Raw genomic sequence first — 18,085 nt, 5'->3', positions numbered from 1 at the left:
TCATTTGGCACCAAGGGAAAGGTTTTGGTGCTTTGCTGTCCTTTTTTTTTTTTTTCTGTGTCCTGTGGGATTGAGATCTGTGGCTTTCCTGTGGGATTCCTGGAAAAAATCCAATTCAGAGCTGTGGAATCCCAGAATTTTGTGGGTTGGAGAGACCTTAAAGATCCAGGATGCTCCAAGTCCAGCCTGGCCTTGGACATTCCAGGGATCCAGGAGCTGGAATGCCAGGAATTCCTTCCCAAATCCCATCCATCCCTTCTCTCTGGCACTGGGAAACCATTCCCTGTGTCCTCTCCTTCCAGACCTTCCCCAAATTCCAGCTCTCCTGGAGCCCCTGCAGGCCCTGGAATGTGCTGGAAGCTCTCCCTGGATCCTTCCCTTTTCCAGGTGAACATTCCCAGCTTTCCCAGCCTGGCTCTGGAGCAGAGGGAAACCTTTGGATCAGCTCCAGCTTCCTCTGCTGCCGACCCAGGAGCTGGATCCGGCTGCAGGTGGAATCTCACCAGGGCAGAGCAGAGTAGAGAATCCAGAGGAAGGAAAAGTTGGGATTTACCCCAGGAATTGTTCAACAGAAGATCCTTGGATATAAAAATAACAAAACCTGGGGTTGCTTTGCTTAAAGGGAGAAACTCTGAGGGTGCAGTGAGAATTCCTGGCTTGAGGAAAACCAGGATTTTAACTTTGGAATAATTTTAGCCCAGAATTCTCAAGCAGTTTGCGACAAATCAAATGCTAAAAATCCACCTCTTGCTACTCCTCACTGGTTTTTTGTGGCCTTTATAACCTTTTTAACTTGTAAAAATCCCTTTTTTTTCCTGCAGGGCTGGAGGAGCCTGAGGGAAGTTGGGAATAAAGGGAAAATAGGGATAAATATTCCTTAAAGCATCAAAACCCCGGTGATGGTTTCAGGTTCACCTGGGGATGCTGTGTCAGGAAAAGAGGGAACTTTGGAGGAGGAAAATCAGTTTCCAAAGGTTTGAACTTGCCCACAGACCCAAAATTCCATAAATCCTCAGGAATTCCATAAATCGAGCTGGATTTCTTTATTTTATTTTGGAAATCTGTTCAGGTGTGATGTTTGGTTTTCCTTCAAATTCAACCTCTGACACCTCAAATTTCCATAGGACAGGTGGTTTAAAGCTTTTTTATGGAACAAATCAACTGGCTGAGCGTTAATCTCAGCTTGTAACTAATGTTAATTTTAAAGAAACTTAATGAAAGGATTTTTATTTATTTTTTTCTTCTTTATTTTTTGTTTTGGAGTTAAATGTGTGCCAGGAAAAAGCCACTGAACCCTGTGAACAGACAATCTGTAGGCCATGGTGTTCATCTGGGATTTGGGTGTGAAGTCAAATCTTAACAAATTTTTTATTATTATTTGATTTGATTTTTTATTATTATTATTATTTGTATTTATTTATAGTTATTTATGTATTATTGATATTTTAAATTATATTTATGGGTCTATTTATATTTATTTTTTTATTTTTACTTATTTTTACTTATTTAATTTCATTAATTTATTTAGTATTTTATTTATTTTTACTTATTTATTTTTATTTTATATATTTATTTTACTTACTGTTTAGTTATTTTTATTTATTATTTTATTTGTTTTTATTCATTTAATTTATTTATTTTAATTTTTTATTTTACTTATTGAATTTAATTCTTTTTATTATTTTATTTATTTTACTTATTTAATTTATTTATTTTCATTTATTATTTTATTTTTAATTAATATTTTTATTTATTATTTCATTTATTTTAAATTATTATTTAATTTAATTCTTTTCATTTATTATTTTGTTTATTTTTATTTATCATTTCATTTATTTATTTATAATTATTATTTTAATTTTTTACTTATTTTTTATTATTTTTACTCGTTTATTTTATTTATTTATTTTTACTTATTATTTTATTTTTAATTTTTATTTTTTTTTAATCCAGCCCTGCAGTGGTGGGTGGCTCTGTATGAGGATGAGGAATATATATATAAAAAATATATATTATAATATATATATAATATATTATAATGTGTATTTATTATATATAATATATAATATATATTTTAATACCTATTATATATATTATATATATTTTATTTATTACATATATATTTTATATATATAAAATCAATTATAATCTAATTATTTCTTATTATTACCTCTTTACTCCTTAATTTCTTGGAATTTTTTTGGAAATTTGACTGATAAAAAGCGCACTGAGACAGAATTTGGGCACATTTGGGTCAACTAAAAAGTCCAGAAAAAAAATGAATCTTCCAAAATTATCCCAAAATATTTGTGCTTGAATTCCTGGGGGATTTCTGCATGGATAGACATCAATGAAAGGGGTGGCTGGGAATTCTGGATACAAACCTGGCGTTCCCAGGGAATCCTGCTCCGAGTTCTGGGTGCTCCTTTCCTGGGAATTCCTTGGAATTGCTGCAGGATCTGTCACCGGAGCCTGGATCCAGGAGAGGATCCTCAGCTGGGCAAAAATCCGTTGGGATTTTGGGTCTCCACACATCTCCTGATCCGAGGCTGCTGATGAATTCCGGGTGTGTTTGGGATGGAATTCATCTGGGATTCGGCTGTGAGATTCCCTCCTTACGGAAAAATCCAGAGAGATCCGATGGATCAGATCCTGCGTTCTTCACTCCCGGGAATTCCGGTGGAACGTGGCCTGGACACCGCTCCGAAGGTTTCCAATCCCTCCTGCTGTTCCCCTGTGCTTATTCCTGGGATATTTTTTGGGATGGAGAAGGTCTGTTGGGATTCCTGAATTTCCCATGGATCACATCCTGCGTTCTTCACTCCCGGGAATTCCGCTGGAGTTTTCTGTGGGAATTCTGGTGGAGTTTTCTCTGGGAATTCCAGTGGAGTTTTCTCTGGGAATGTGGCCTGGACACAGCTCCAAAGGTTTCCAGTCCCTCCTGCTGTTCCCTTGTGCTTATTCCTGGGATAATTTTTGGGATGGAGAAGATCTGCTCAGATTCTTGGATTTCCCATGGATCACATCCTGCGTTCTTCACTCCCGGGAATTCCGCTGGAGTTTTCTCTGGGAATTCCAGTGGAGTTTTCTCTGGGAATGTGGCCTGGACACCGCTCCAAAGGTTTCCAGTCCCTCCTGCTGTTCCCATGTGCTCATTCCTGGGATAATTTTTGGAATGGTGAAGATCTGCTGGGATTCCTGGATTTCCCAGAGTCCCAGTTTCTGCACTGACTCTTTCCTTTCCTGAAGAATTCCTGGAGATGGAAAAATGCTGGTTTGAAATCTTCTCTCCGTGCAGTTCTCCCGGAATGATTCCAAGATTTCCCATTCCTGGGCATCTTTTCCTTGCTGGAGAAGGGAGAGGGCAGCTTGTTCCCCTCCAGCTGTGTCACCTGGAATTCACCTCATTCCAAGGAAAAAAAATTGTCATTCCCAGCTTCATTTCCAGAGATTCCCCCCCAATTTGTTGCCGAAATCCACTTTATTTTCAGTTTATCCTCATTTACGGAGTCAGGGAATGGTTTGGGTGGGATTTTCCAGTTAAAAATGATCCAATTCCACCCCAAACCATTCTCAGGGACATCTCCCTCCATCCCAAGCTGCTCCAAACCCCAATCTCCAGCCCATCCTCGGACACTTCCAAGCATCCAGAGGCAACCACAACTTCTCTGGGAATTTATACCGGGATCTCACTACCCTCACAATGAAAAATTCCTGGTGTTGTGCCAATAAACAACGTGGTTATTCCCAAACCTTCCATCCCAATATTCCTCCCTTTTCACGAACCTCAAACCTATTTTTTTAGGAATTTTAGGTCTTCGCCACAACAAGGACAATATTCAGACGTGACCCCGCGAGGCTCACAGATATTTTTCGAATTTGGCAACAGCAGGAATCCAAAGTGTGGAAAACTCAGCTTTAATTTACAGTCGGAATTAATTCAGGGAGCTGAGGATCAGGCTGGTTTTTATTAAGCAGGGCTTGATTCAGTCCTAAATAAAACCATTTGTGCTCGACCTGATCCGCGAAGCTGCCGCGAGTGTGAAAATCCTCCGGTGTTCAACATTTTCTGGGTCATCGCTGCACGCCCTGGAAGAGTTTGGAAAGCTGGAAAAGTTATCCAGGGATACATTTCCAAAGGAATTAAACTCCAAAACTTGTGGTTCTGAGCGTGACAAGGAAAGATCCGGTGGCGAATCGGCGTCGGGAGAAGCGACCGCGACGTTTCCTTGGGATGCTCCTCGCCACAAACCCGCGGCGACGCCGCTTTTCCCGGATATTCCCGTTGGATTTCAGCTGGAAAAACACTTCCACTGAGGGCATTTTTTTTTTTGTTTTCCTCCTGCCCTTTGTGAGCTGCTGCTTTGTGGGTGCAGCGAGTTCCTTGCCATGGAATTTTAGGGCAGAGCAGCTCAAGCTCCAAACCGAGAAAATTCCGGCTGTAAACTTTTCCCTCTCTCCGTGAGAACGAGGTTTTTGTGTCCAAAATCCTTTTGGAGCTGATGCTGTGGGAAAAATCTGTCTCAGTTGAGGAATTGGATCAAATCCTGAGGGACCCCACAGATGGAACTCGGATCCCGTCGCAAAAAACTCATCGCGGATGTGGAGTCGGGAATTTGTGAAATTCAAAAATTTGTGAAATCCCACAAGTTTCATAGGTTGGGATTTAAAGGTCTGAGTTGGGAATTCTTCGTTCCTGCAGGTTGGGAATTCTTGGTGGGTCGGGAATATTTCAGTCATCGCGGTCCAAGGTGGGAGCGGATGAAATTCCCACAATCCTGGGTAAATCTTGTGCCGTGAAAACAGGAAATCTTTTCAATCCAAGGAGAAAAAAACCAAAAAAAAAAAAAGAGGAATCTTTTAGTTCCCTGCGGCTGGAACATTCCTGCCAAGCTCCTGCTGGGATGTGAAGGATCTTTATATGAAATATTCCCTGTTCCCTCAAATGGGAGCAGCCAAAATTCAGGTGGGAACAAACCTTTGATTTTTTTCCTTCTTCCCTTATAATTCTTATCCTGATGAAAGGAAATCGCTGTAGGATCCTACAGCAATTCCCAATCCATTTTTTTATTCCCAAATTTTTTTATTCCCAATCCATTAAGCCTGATATACAGGGTTAGTTATTAGCAAATATTAATTAGATATTAGCAGAATTCCTTATCAAGCTTCAGCGCCGAAACTCCACCACTAATTATCTTAACTGAGCCTCTCTTGGCAATAAAAAGAATTTAATAATATTCCATAAAAAATTTTTCCTCTTGAAATAAAGATTTCCTGCCTTTTTCCCCTTTGTTTTCCCTTCTTCCCACTTGCCTTTCCCTTTGTATTCCCTTCTTCCCGTCGTTCTTTCCGTGCCGTCTCTCCCAAGATCGGGGAATTTTTTTTTTTTTGATTTGCAAATCAAATTAACGTTTGATTATTTTGATTTTGAGATTGCCACGATTTGCAGGGAGTGAGGGCGACAATGGAATTGATCAGAGCATCCCCAGTTATTTCAAACACAATTCAATTCTTTCAATTTCCCCAAATCCGTGCGGGAGAGGATGGAAAACTCCGGAGGATTCATCCCAAAATTCCTCAGGGTGGGGGAAGGGGTGAGGAATTGTGGCGCTGTGGTCACCTGGATGTGTCAGGAAATTCCACTTAGGGATATTTGGGAGCGAATTCCTTGGATATTTGGGATATTTGGGAGCGAATTCCTTGGATATTTGGGAGCGAATTCCTTGGATATTTGGGATATTTGGGAGTGAATTCCTTGGATATTTGGGATATTTGGCAGCGAATTCCTTGGATATTTGGGATATTTGGGAGCGAATTCCTGTGATATTTGAGAGAGAATTCCTTGGATATTTGGGATATTTGGGAGAGAATTCCTTGGATATTTGGGATATTTGGGAGTGAATTCCTTGGATATTTGGGAGTGAATTCCTTGGATATTTGGGATATTTGGGAGCGAATTCCTTGGATATTTGGGATATTTGGGAGCGAATTCCTTGGATATTTGGGATATTTGGGAGCGAATTCCTTGGATATTTGGGAGTGAATTCCTTGGATATCTGGGATATTTGGGAGCGAATTCCTTGGATATTTGGGAGCAAATTCCTGTGATATTTGGGAGCGAATTCCTTGGATCTGAGTGATTTGGGTTTGGTTTCCTGGATATTTTTCCTTGACTCGCCTCATCAGGATCGAGAGCAAACACGAAGTCACCATCTTGGGAGGACTCAACGAATTTGTCGTGAAGTTTTACGGACCACAAGGAAGTAAGTTTGGGATCCAACCCTTCCAGAATAAAAACAAAACAAACCTCAATCCACTGATTTGTGGTGGGGGAATGAGGAAATGACATTCTAGAGGGGGGAGGATGGAGAAAAATCCAGGGAAACGCCTTGTGGAGGGTGGGGAGGATCCAGCTGTGAGCATGAGCAGGGATAAATCCCATCCTTTGGAGATGGAAAAATCCTTCAGCATCCCTGAGTTTTCCTAGATCTGGCCAAATTTATATCAGTCACAGAAATTTCCATGGAGTTTGTCATTAAAATGATTTTTGCATTTAATTTAGTACCAAAGTTAAGGAGATTATCCTAAATCAGGCAGAACAGGAAAAAAAAAATAATTTATTTTAATTTTTATTTTCTTTTTTATTATTATATTTATTATTTTATATATTATATATATATATTATATATATATTATTTACTTGTCTATTATTATTATTACCTGTCTTAAAGGTAAAGCTACCCCATGACATTATATTATTTATATTATTTATTTATTATTAAATTACATGTATATTATTTATATTATATTTATATTACATTTATTTATTGATTATATATTATTTATTATAATATTACTAAATAATAATAAATAAATAATAAAATAAAATAATAAATGGAATAATAAACAATATTATTTTATTATTTATTTATTTTTAAATTTTTTAATTTTATTATTATTTTATTATTATATTTATTATTTTATATATTATATTTATATTATTTATATTATTTATATTTATATTATTTATATATTATTAAATTTCATTTATTTATATAATATTTATATTTATATTGTATTTACATTATATTTATTTATTATATATTATTTATTATTATAATATTATTAAATAATAAATAAATAATAATATAAAATAATAAATAAATGAAATAATAAATAATATAATTTTATTTAATTATTTTTTTTATTTAATTATTATTTTCCCCATGGGAGCTTTGCTTTGGAATCTCAACCCCCCTCTCAGTGGAACTTTGGATTATTCCAGAGCTGTATTTTCCATAATTCTGTTTCTTCTGTTGATCCTCTCCTCTCATCTTTGGAATGTTTAATTCCTGTTTTTCCTCCCTTGCAGCACCGTATGAAGGTGGAGTATGGAAAGTTAGAGTCGACCTTCCTGACAAATACCCCTTCAAATCCCCATCTATAGGTAAAAAATAATTCCTCATTTTCCATCCAAATCCTGCTGTTTTGTGCCTAAAATTTGCAGGTGGAGTCTGGTACCAGCGCAGTGGAAAGACTTTGGAGCCTGCAAAATGTTTTTTTATGGGATTTCAAATCCCAAGGAGAGAGAGGAATTCTGAGCTTTGGAAGGAGGAAGAGCTGGGAGTGGGATTTGGTTGCTTATTTTTGTGTGTTGGTCAATTAAATCTCAATTTCCGTGGGTTTTTTTTTTAATAATAAATCAGTTTTTGGGTGGTGGAGCAAAAACCAAATTTCAGGGTCTTGGGGAGAACCCAATTTTTGGGGTTTTCTGTCCAAAACCATGGAAATTCTCCCACTGAAGCCTCCATCCTCTTGGAGTAGGGAATATTTTGTGGAATAACTAAAAAGCAGGGATTTATCACCAAAAAAAAAACCCCACTGGCTTGACTTCTCAGGCTTTTTTCACCTTGGAGAGCGATAGGAAATTGGATTAGGAAATGATTTTTATCTCGGATCCATCCTTGGGGAGCAGGAAACCACCTGGGATATCTTCAGGTACCCGAGTTTATTCCAGTTTTTAGGTTTTTCCCTGTTAATAATGATGAATATTCTGGATAAAAGTCCAAATGGAGGAGAAATAAAAAACAAATTATTATTTTTTTTGAGTCAATCCTAGCAGAAAAACATCAAAAATTCAAGGTAAGGCCTGATAGAACCAATATTAGCTGAGGTTCAGATTTTTTTCCTTGAAGAAATTCCATCTTTATCCCAAAGTTTAAAAACATCATCCCTTTAATTTGGTATTCCAGGACTGGAATTTAAAATATTCCTTCAATCCTAAATAATCTTTGATGCTGGTGTGGATATTTTGTGAAAAATGTGAATTTTTTGGAGTCTTTCTGGTTGTTCTTTTCTCCAGAGGTGTCCTTGGGAAAGGTGGGAATATTTTGGGAATTCCTAAAGGAGCAATTCCCCAAAAAAAGGGGTTTAATCCCAAAATTCCCCAAAAAAAGGGATTAATCCAAAAATTCAAAAAAAAGGGATTAATCCAAAAATTCAAGAAAAAAGGGATTAATCCAAAAATTCCTAAAAAGAAAGGGATTAATCCAAAAATTCCCCCCCCAAAAAAGGGATTTATCCAAAAATTCCCACCCAAAAAAGGGATTAATCCCAAAATTCCAAAAGAAGGGATTAATCCAAAAATTCCCCCCAAAAAAAGGGATTAATTCAAAAATTCCTAAAAAAAAGGGATTAATCCAAAAACTCCCCAAAAAAGGGGTTTAATCCCAAAATTCCACCAAAAAAAGGCATTAATCTCAAAACTCCAAAAAAAAAGAGGATTAATCCCAAAAAATGCCCCACCAAAAAAAGGGATTAATCCAAAATTTCCCTTAAAAAAGGGATTAATCCAAAAAATGCCCCACCAAAAAAAGGGATTAATCCAAAATTTCCCCTAAAAAAGGGATTAATCCAAAATTCCAAAAAAAGGGATTAATCCAAAAATTCCTAAAAAAAAAGGATTAATCCAAAAACTCCCCAAAAAAGGGGTTTAATCCCAAAATTCCACCAAAAAAAGGCATTAATCTCAAAATTCCCAAAAAAAAGGGATTAATCAAAAAAATGCCCCCCCAAAAATGGATTAATCCAAAAATTCCTAAAAAAAAGGATTAATCCAAAAACTCCCCAAAAAAGGGGTTTAATCCCAAAATTCCAAAAAAATAAGGGATTAATCCAAAAATTCCCCCCCAAAAAAGGGATTAATCCAAAAATTCAAGAAAAAAGGGATTAATCCAAAAATTCCCCCCAAAAAAAGGGATTAATCCAAAAATTCCCCCCAAAAAAAGGGATTAATCCAAAAATTCCAAAAAAAAGGGATTAATCCAAAAATTCCAAAAAAAAAGGGATTAATCCAAAAATTCCTAAAAAAAAGGATTAATCCAAAAACTCCCCAAAAAAGGGGTTTAATCCCAAAATTCCACCAAAAAAAGGCATTAATCTCAAAACTCCAAAAAAAAAGGGGATTAATCCCAAAAAATGCCCCACCAAAAAAAGGGATTAATCCAAAAATTCCCCCCCAAAAAGGGATTAATCCAAAAATTCCAAAAAAAGGGGGTTTAATCCCAAAATTCCACCAAAAAAAGGCATTAATCTCAAAATTCCCCAAAAGAAGGGATTAATCCAAAAATTCCCCCAAAAAAAAGGGATTAATCCAAAAATTCCAAAAAAAGGGATTAATCCAAAAATTCAAAAAAAAGGGGAATAATCCAAAAATTCCCCCCCCCCCAAAAAGGGATTAATCCAAAAATTCAAAAAAAAAGGGATTAATCCCAAAATTCCACCAAAAAAAGGGATTAATCCAAAAATTCCACAAAAGGGAAATCCCAGGAAAACCAGGAATTGAAACAAATTTGGCTCTGGGTTTGAGTTCTCCCATCAGGATAAAGAAATCCCAAATTATCCCAATTTTCAGCCTTGAACTGGAGCAGTTGTTCCCAACAAAATTTGCTCCTTTTGCTGCTCCTGGAGTAAATTTTTTGGGAATATTCCTGCAATTTTCAGGAAAAAATTCCCTGTTTTCTGTGTCTTCTTCCATTTCCTGAGTTTTTGGAGATATTTATGATTTCCTTGGGATTTAAAATCTTCAGGGGAACTTGTAGTTTATTTACATTACTATTATTATTATTATTATTATTATTAGTATTAGTATTAGTATTAGTATTAGTATTATTAGTATTATTAGTATTATTATTATATAATTTTTTAATTAAATTTATTTTTATTTTTTATTATTGTTATCATCACTATCATTATCATGATTATATTCAATTTATATATAATTATTTAATTAAATTTACTATTTATTTATTTAATTAAATTTATTTTTATCATTATCATGATTATATTCAATTTAAATATAATTATTTAATTAAATTTACTATTTATTTATTTATTTAAATTTATTATCATCATTATTATATTAAATGTAAATATAATTATTTAATTAAATTTGCTATTTAATTAAATTTATTATTATAATTATCATCATTATTATCATTATTATATTCAATTTAAATATAGTTATTTAATTAAATTTACTATTTAATTATTTAATTAAATTTATTAAATTTATTATTATTTAAATTTAAATTTAATTATTTAATTAAATTTATTATTATTATTATTATTATTATTATTATTATTATTATTATTATTATTATTATTTCTTTAAAAATCTGCAGGAATATTAGGCCAGCAAAGGCATTTATTAATAATTAATAATATCCTATTTCTTTAAAATATGTGTTATATAATTATATCTATTTATTGGATAGGATTATTCCCAATTATTTGGTTTTTCCACCCAAAAAATCCTGGAAGGATTTAGGATCAAGATCTCAACTCAGCTCTGACAAAACAGATCCATGACCTGATTTAAACCTGTGGGAGCTGCAGGACGTAAATATTTGATGGAATTCCAAATTCCCTTTTTAAATTTTAAATTTAAATTAGTTTTTTCCAGCTGAATCCAACCAAATTATTCCCAAAATTCACTTTATTAGCCTGGAGGCTTTGATGCAATTCTCCTCTCGGAGATAATTCCGGTCTCAGCCTTGGATTTATCCAAAATCCTGCAAATCTGGAATTCTGTTTGTGTCAGAATTTATGGGAAGGAAAAAGTTTCAATCCCAACCTGGGATTGGGCAGGGATGAAATTCCAATACCTGGAGAGGATGGATGAAAATTTGGGGATGATTTGGAGCTTTTTTAATTGGTAAAAAATAGAATTTTTTAGTTTTTTTAGGGTTTATCTAGGAAGAAAAATTCCCTTTTTTTTCTGGAGTCTTGGAAGGAGTTTTTTTTCCCATCAATATCCCAGATTTTAATTAATTCCCTGCTTTTATCCTTGTCAGAACCTTCCAACCGTCTTGAACTCGAAGTAAAATTTAAAATAAAATTTAATTAATTAAATGATAAAATTAAATTAAAATTTATCTTTTGATAAATTTGATAAATTTTAAATTTTGATAAATTTTGATAAAGGGAATTAAAATTAAATTTGATAAAGGGGCACCTTCTGCTGGGTAAGACTTGAAAACCACAGGAGTTTAATTTAATTTAAACCATTTAATTTAAACAATTTAATTTAAACAATTTAATTTAAATCATTTAATTTAAACCATTTAATTTATGGCTTAGAAGGAAAAAAAATCCATCTCAAATCCAGAAATCTGAAATTTAGACAAAACCACATCGAGTTCCCTCCTCTTAAACCTCACCTGAGTTGGTTTTTAGGAGACCAAAAGCACCAAAAAGAGAATTAATTAATAAAAAATCTGAATTATTACCCCCTGGCTCACAATTGTAGAAAAATATTGTGATTTTGAGCTCACAGGAAACCTCTTTCAGGAAAAATATCTTGAAAAAAATCAAATATTAAACTGAAATTTGTGTTCAGTGTCTGTTCTTGGATTTATCAATAAATTCTTGCACTTCATCAGCTTTGCTGAGCTCATGGATGAATCCTTGTTCCATAAATTCCAGGTTTCTCAAGCCTGGAATATTTATTTTATAAATATTTTAATATTTTATAAATGTATAAATTTGATAAATTTATTAATATTTATAATATTTTATAAATATTTAATACTTTATAAATTTAAATATACCAATTTTATAAATTTATTAATATTTATAATATTTTATAACTATTTTACTATTTTATAAATTTAAATCTATCAGTTTTATAAATTTATTAATACTTATAATATTGTAATATTTTAATATTTTTAATTTATCACTTTTATAAATTTATTAATATGTATAATATTTTATAAATATTTTACTATTTTATAAATTTAAATTTACCAATTTTATAAATTTATTAATATTTATTATATTTTATAACTATTTTACTATTTTATAAATTTACATTCATCAATTTTATAAATTTATTAATATTTATAGTATTTTATAAAAAAATTAATATTTCATAAATTTAAATTTACCAGTATTATAAATTTACTAATATTTATAATATTTTATAAATATTTTACTATTTTATAAATTTACATTTATCAATTTTATAAATTTATTCATATTTATATTTTATAACTATTTTAAGATTTTATAAATTTACATTTATCAATTTTATAAATTTATTAATATTTATCGTATTTTATAAAAAAATAATATTTCATACATTTAAATTTACCAAATTTATACGTTTATTAATATGTATAATATTTTATAAATATTTTAATATTTAAAAAATTTTAATCTACCAAATTTATACATTTATTAATATTTAGAAGATTTTATAAATTTTTAAATTTTTTTAATTTATCAGTTTTATAAATTTATTCATATTTATACCATTTTATAAATATTTTATATTTACTAATAAATGGAAATAATTACATTTATCTGGGGTTTTTTTCCCTGCTGATTTCTTTTTGTGTCTCCTCACAGGATTCATGAATAAAATCTTCCATCCCAACATCGACGAAGCGTGAGTAAATCTCTTTTTGTGTTAAATCCTTCAAAATTTCAAATATTTTCCCAGATTTTTTCTGCTTCTCTGGAGCTTCCTTAGCAGTAAAATTCCAATTTCTTTCCTCTTGGGCAAAGTGGGAAGATTGAGGTTGTTAAAGACCAGAAATAGGAATAAATCAGGGTTGAAATAGGAATAAATCAGGGTTGAAATAGGAATAAATCAGGATTAAAATAAGAATAAATCAGGATTTAAATAAGAATAAATCAGGGTTTATCCCAAACCCTGGGGAAGGGGTTGGGGTGGATTTTTTATTTTTGATTTTTTTTTAATTCCTGGAGTGTTTTCCAATGTTAATTCCATTTTTTTTCCATTTGTTTCAGGTCAGGAACTGTATGTCTAGATGTAATCAATCAAACTTGGACAGCTCTCTACGGTGAGTTGGGAATTTTCCTCTGTGTTGGGGTGAAAAGATGATTTTTGGCCACTTTTGGGGTTTATTTTTTCTTTAATTTTGGGGTTTTTTTAGTGAATTTGAAATTTTTTTAATTCCTCCCTGAGCCAAGATCTAGAAAAAAATAAGATTTATTTTTTTTACAGGTTATGTTTTTGCCCCTGGTGCTGCAGAGTGGTTTCCATGGGGTCATTTCTGATTTAAAATTTACTTTTTAGAGATAAAAATATAAAAGAAAAAGATATTAAAAAAAAATAATAAATTAAAAAATAAATAAAAAAGATAAATTAATAAATAAATAAATAAGATAAATTAAATATATATAAATAAAATATATATATAAATAAAAAAGAAAAAATATATATAAATAAAAAAGATAAAAAATATATATGAATAAAAAAAGAAATAAAAAATATATATAAATAAAAAAGATAAATGAAAAAATATATATATAAATAAAAAAAGAAATAAAAAATATATAAAAATAAAAAAAAAAATATAAAATAAAGATAAAAAGATTAATTTAAAATAGAATTTCAAGAAAGCTGGAATTGTTCAAAGGAACACAGCTGAGCTTCCATTAAAAAATGGGAATTTCAGATATTTTTGGGAGAAATTCAGGGGATTTTGGACATCAAATCCTTCAGGTTCTTCCCTGGAAAAGTGATTTTAGCTGGAATTTCTGGTTGGAATAATGGAATTCCCAGTGTGGTGATGAGGATTTGTTGTGAGAGATCAACATTGCCACTTTTCCATAAAAATTAAATAATTCCAGTGGTTTTTATGCTCCAGAATTCCGGGTTCTACCTTGGAGCTGGCGAATTTTGGGATGGCTGAATTCCCTCTAAATTCACCAATCCAAGATTCCAAGGATTTTCTTCCCTCTGTGGCACAAAAAATTGGAAAATCTTTAAAAATTGCTTTTTTTTTTGGAGTTTTTCCTCCTTTAAAACAGAACTGACGACGGATCTGGGATAATTCCAGGGAAATTATCCCTGGAAAGGTGGGAAAAACCTGGAATATCCACCAAAAAAAAAATTCCTGAGGATTTCATGGTTTGATTCCTGATAGTTCCTCAGTGCTGGGGTTGAAATTCCTGCTCGTGTTCCACCCTCTCCTGCAGAACCAGCGACAATTTCGGGGCCTTGTAGAGAAAATTCCTTAAAAAAAAATCATTATCCCAAGTGTCCTATGGATCCAGGGAGGGAATTCCAGGGATTTCCTTCCTCATCCTCAGGAAGTTTCAGTGGCCACAAAGAGCCTTTAGATCCAAGAGACTCAACCCAAATTTTACAAATTAAAAATCAACTTTTTGCTGCCGGTGCTCGAATCCAATCCCTGGGAATTCTCCACGGCAGGGAATTCCCACACAGAGCATTCCTGCAGTTTTTCCAGGATTTCTTTGGAATTTTTTTGGATTTTTTTGGGATTTTTTTTTGGATTTTTCCAGGTGTTGTCGTGCTCTCTGTTCCATCCAGGACAAACCTGGGCGCCACACGGAGCCTGGAATTCCGTGGTTGCGTCCAGAGCTTTTTTTCCACTTGGAAATCTCCTCCCTCTTTTTTTTTTTCACCGAAATTTCACCAAATTTTTGGTGAATTTTTTTTGGGGAGTTGAGAATTCCAGGATCTGGTTGAGTGGCTCAGTGATGACTCTGGAATGGGATTTTTTTTTTTCCCAGGGAAAAGGAAGGGTTGGGGTGGTCTCAGTGCTCCTGGTGGTGGGAGAGATGGGATTCCCTGATTCTGGATTCCGATTCGGGATTTCCCTGCCACGAGGAAAGAGAGACGGATAAAAGATTTCTGGAACGTTCCCACGGCAATTCCCCCACTCCAGGAACGTTCCCAGGGAGGAATGATGGCACAGGGCTGGTTCCTGAACATCTGGAACGGGGAATTTAACATCTGGAGTGGGGAATTTAACATCTGGAACGGGGAATTTGTCCCCTGGAACGGGGAATTTGTCCTCTGGAATGGTGAATTTAACATCTGGAATGGGGAATTTGTCCCCTGGAACGGGGAATTTAACATCTGGAATGGGGAATTTAACATCTGGAATGGGGAATTTGTCCTCTGGAATGGGGAGTTTGTCTTCTGGAATGGGGAATTTGTCCTCTGGAAGGGGGAATTTGTCCCCAGGAATGGGGAATTTAACATCAGGAAAAGGGAATTTGTCTTCTGGAAGGGGAAATTTAACATCTGGAATGGGGAATTTGTGCTCTGGAATGGGGAATTTGTCCCCAGGAATGGGGAATTTAACATCTGGAATGGGGAATTTCTCCTCTGGAATGGAGAATTTGCCCCCTGGAATGGGGAATTTGACATCTGGAACAGGGAATTTGTCCTCTGGAATGGCGAATTTTTCTTCTGGAAAAGGGACTTTAACATCTGGAATGGGGACTTTAACATCTGGAATGGGGAATTTGCCCCCTGGAACGGGGAATTTGTCCTCTGGAGCAGGGAATTTAACATCTGGAATGGGGAATTTAACATCTGGAAAAGGGAATTTGTCCTCAGGAAAGGGGAATTTGTCCCCTGGAACGGGGAATTTGTCCCCTGGAGCAGGGAATTTAACATCTGGAATGGGGAATTTAACATCAGGAAAAGGGAATTTGTCCTCAGGAAAGGGGAATTTTGTCCCCTGGAATGGGGAATTTGTCTTCTGGAACGGGGTATTTAACATCTGGAATGCAGAATTTAACATCTGGAATGGGGAATTTGTCCTCTGGAATGGGGAGTTTGTCTTCTGGAACGGGGAATTTAACATCTGGAACAGGGAATTTGTCCTCTGGAATGGGGAATTTGTCCTCTGGAATGGGGAATTTGTCCTCTGGAATGGGGAATTTAACATCTGGAATGTGGAATTTAACATCTGGAATGGAAAATTTGTCCTCTGGAGCAGGGAATTTGTCCTCTGGAAGGGGGAATTTGTCCTCTGGAATGGGGAATTTGTCTTCTGGAAAGGGGAATTTGTCCTTTGGAACAGGGAATTTGTCCTTTGGAACAGAGAATTTCTCCTCTCAGGGATTTGGGAAGAGGATTTTGTGTATCCACAGTCACTCCTGGGCACCAGGAGAAGATTTCCTGCGGATTCCTGGGTGACAGATCCCGTGCTCGTGGGACCTCTGCGCATTCCCTGAATTCTTTGGAGTTGGAGGAGTGGTGGTTCCTATTAACAAAAACTCTGGAAGAGTTTTCCATGGAATTCTTGGGCTTGGAAGGACCTCAGAGATTGAGCTCCAGCCCTGCTCCATGGGCAGGGAACATTCCATTGAAAGATTGGAAAAGGCAAAAAATTCAGGGAAAGGCAAATCCCAGCTCCATTTCTTTGGGAATTTTTCCTAATTTTCCAAGCCAGGATTAAAAACCAGGAAAATCCCATCCCTTTCCTTGCTTAACCCATGGATAATTCACGTGAAAGGATGAGGAATTTGTCAGGAGCTTTTCCATCAACCCTCATTTTAATTTCTAATTTAACTCCTTTAATTTCACCTCATCCCCACATTCCCAGCGCGTTTCCCTTTGGAATTTCTACCTCTGGATATTCCAGGATGGGGTTTTTTTTTTTGAGGGGGGAGGATGAGGGGACACAAACATCAATTTTGTTTTTATCTTGCAGATCTCACCAATATATTTGAGTCTTTCCTGCCCCAGCTGCTGGCTTATCCCAATCCTATAGATCCTCTAAATGGTGACGCTGCAGCCATGTACCTCCACCGACCAGAAGAGTACAAACAGAAAATTAAAGGTAAAAATTCAATTAAATTGAAATTTCAATGAAAGTGTTGGGAGTAAAATCCAGAAAAACACTGAATTTCACACAACATGAAATTAACGAGCTTATTTTCATGATGACACATGGAAACAATTGTTAAAATTAGATAAAAAAGTTAAAAGTGTGAGCGTGTAAATTGAAGTTTTCTTAAGTCACTGGGTGAAAAAAATTAAAGTTTAGAAAGCAGAAAACAAAGTGGAGAATTTAGAATTTTGTTTCTTTTCCTTCTTCTTTCTTAATTTTCTTCTTCCAGAGGTTTTTGGGTAACAGCAGGTGATTGGATAAAAAATGTCACAGTGCAGCACACAGGTGATGGGTCATTGGGTCATTAAGAAAAATAATTAACATGTCTATTGTTAATTGGATAAAAATAAGTATAAAGATAAAAGAACTGTGTAGTTTGAGGCCATTTTTCAAACACAAAGTGAGCCACAAGGCCTTGTTGTACAATCAGAAAGAAATGAACCAAATTGCATTTAATTATAATTAATTACAATTAAATTACAATTAAACTTGTGCAGCCAATCTGCCAAGTTTTGTAATGACCTTGTGATAAACAGGAGAAACGAGATTTTAACGAGCTCAGGAGTTTTCTTCAAACCCAGAGAACCCAGGATCCCAAAAGGATTCATTTATTTTAGGATATATATATTTATTTTAGGATATATATATTTATTTTAGGATAGATATAGATATAGATATATATAATAAAAATTAATATATAAATATATATGTAAAATAAGAAATTTATTTCTAATATTTATTATAATAAAATGATAACTTACAATGAAATAATAAATATATATAATTATATGCATATATAAATATGTATAAATATGTACATAAATATATATTACATATATAATAAAAAATTAACATATAAATGCATATATATAACATTAAATTTATTTCTAATATTTATT

General features: G+C 33.8%; 1 protein-coding gene across 2 annotated transcripts in view; it reads left to right on the top strand.

The window, feature by feature from the left end:
- UBE2H (ubiquitin conjugating enzyme E2 H) overlaps positions 1 to 18,085 on the top strand; it is a 42,595-nt gene that overhangs the window by 22,744 nt on the left and 1,766 nt on the right. The window contains exons 1-6 of one of the 2 annotated variants that reach the window (XM_086886285.1): positions 3,848 to 5,778; positions 5,899 to 6,263; positions 7,373 to 7,447; positions 12,913 to 12,952; positions 13,318 to 13,370; positions 17,007 to 17,135. In XM_086886285.1, coding sequence (XP_086742411.1) covers positions 12,918 to 12,952; positions 13,318 to 13,370; positions 17,007 to 17,135 — 217 coding nt within the window. In that variant the 5' untranslated portion in view covers positions 3,848 to 5,778; positions 5,899 to 6,263; positions 7,373 to 7,447; positions 12,913 to 12,917. Of the gene's footprint in view, positions 1 to 3,847; positions 5,779 to 5,898; positions 6,264 to 7,372; positions 7,448 to 12,912; positions 12,953 to 13,317; positions 13,371 to 17,006; positions 17,136 to 18,085 lie in introns of those variants that run through there. The other variant, XM_086886286.1, reaches the window with a different exon arrangement.

This window comes from Cyanistes caeruleus, chromosome 4 (genome assembly GCF_971803275.1).
Source record: "Cyanistes caeruleus chromosome 4, bCyaCae1.hap1.1, whole genome shotgun sequence".
In the NCBI taxonomy this organism is placed as follows: domain Eukaryota; kingdom Metazoa; phylum Chordata; class Aves; order Passeriformes; family Paridae; genus Cyanistes; species Cyanistes caeruleus.
Note: the sequence above shows the minus strand (reverse complement) of the source record. Positions and strands in the feature narration are given on the sequence as shown.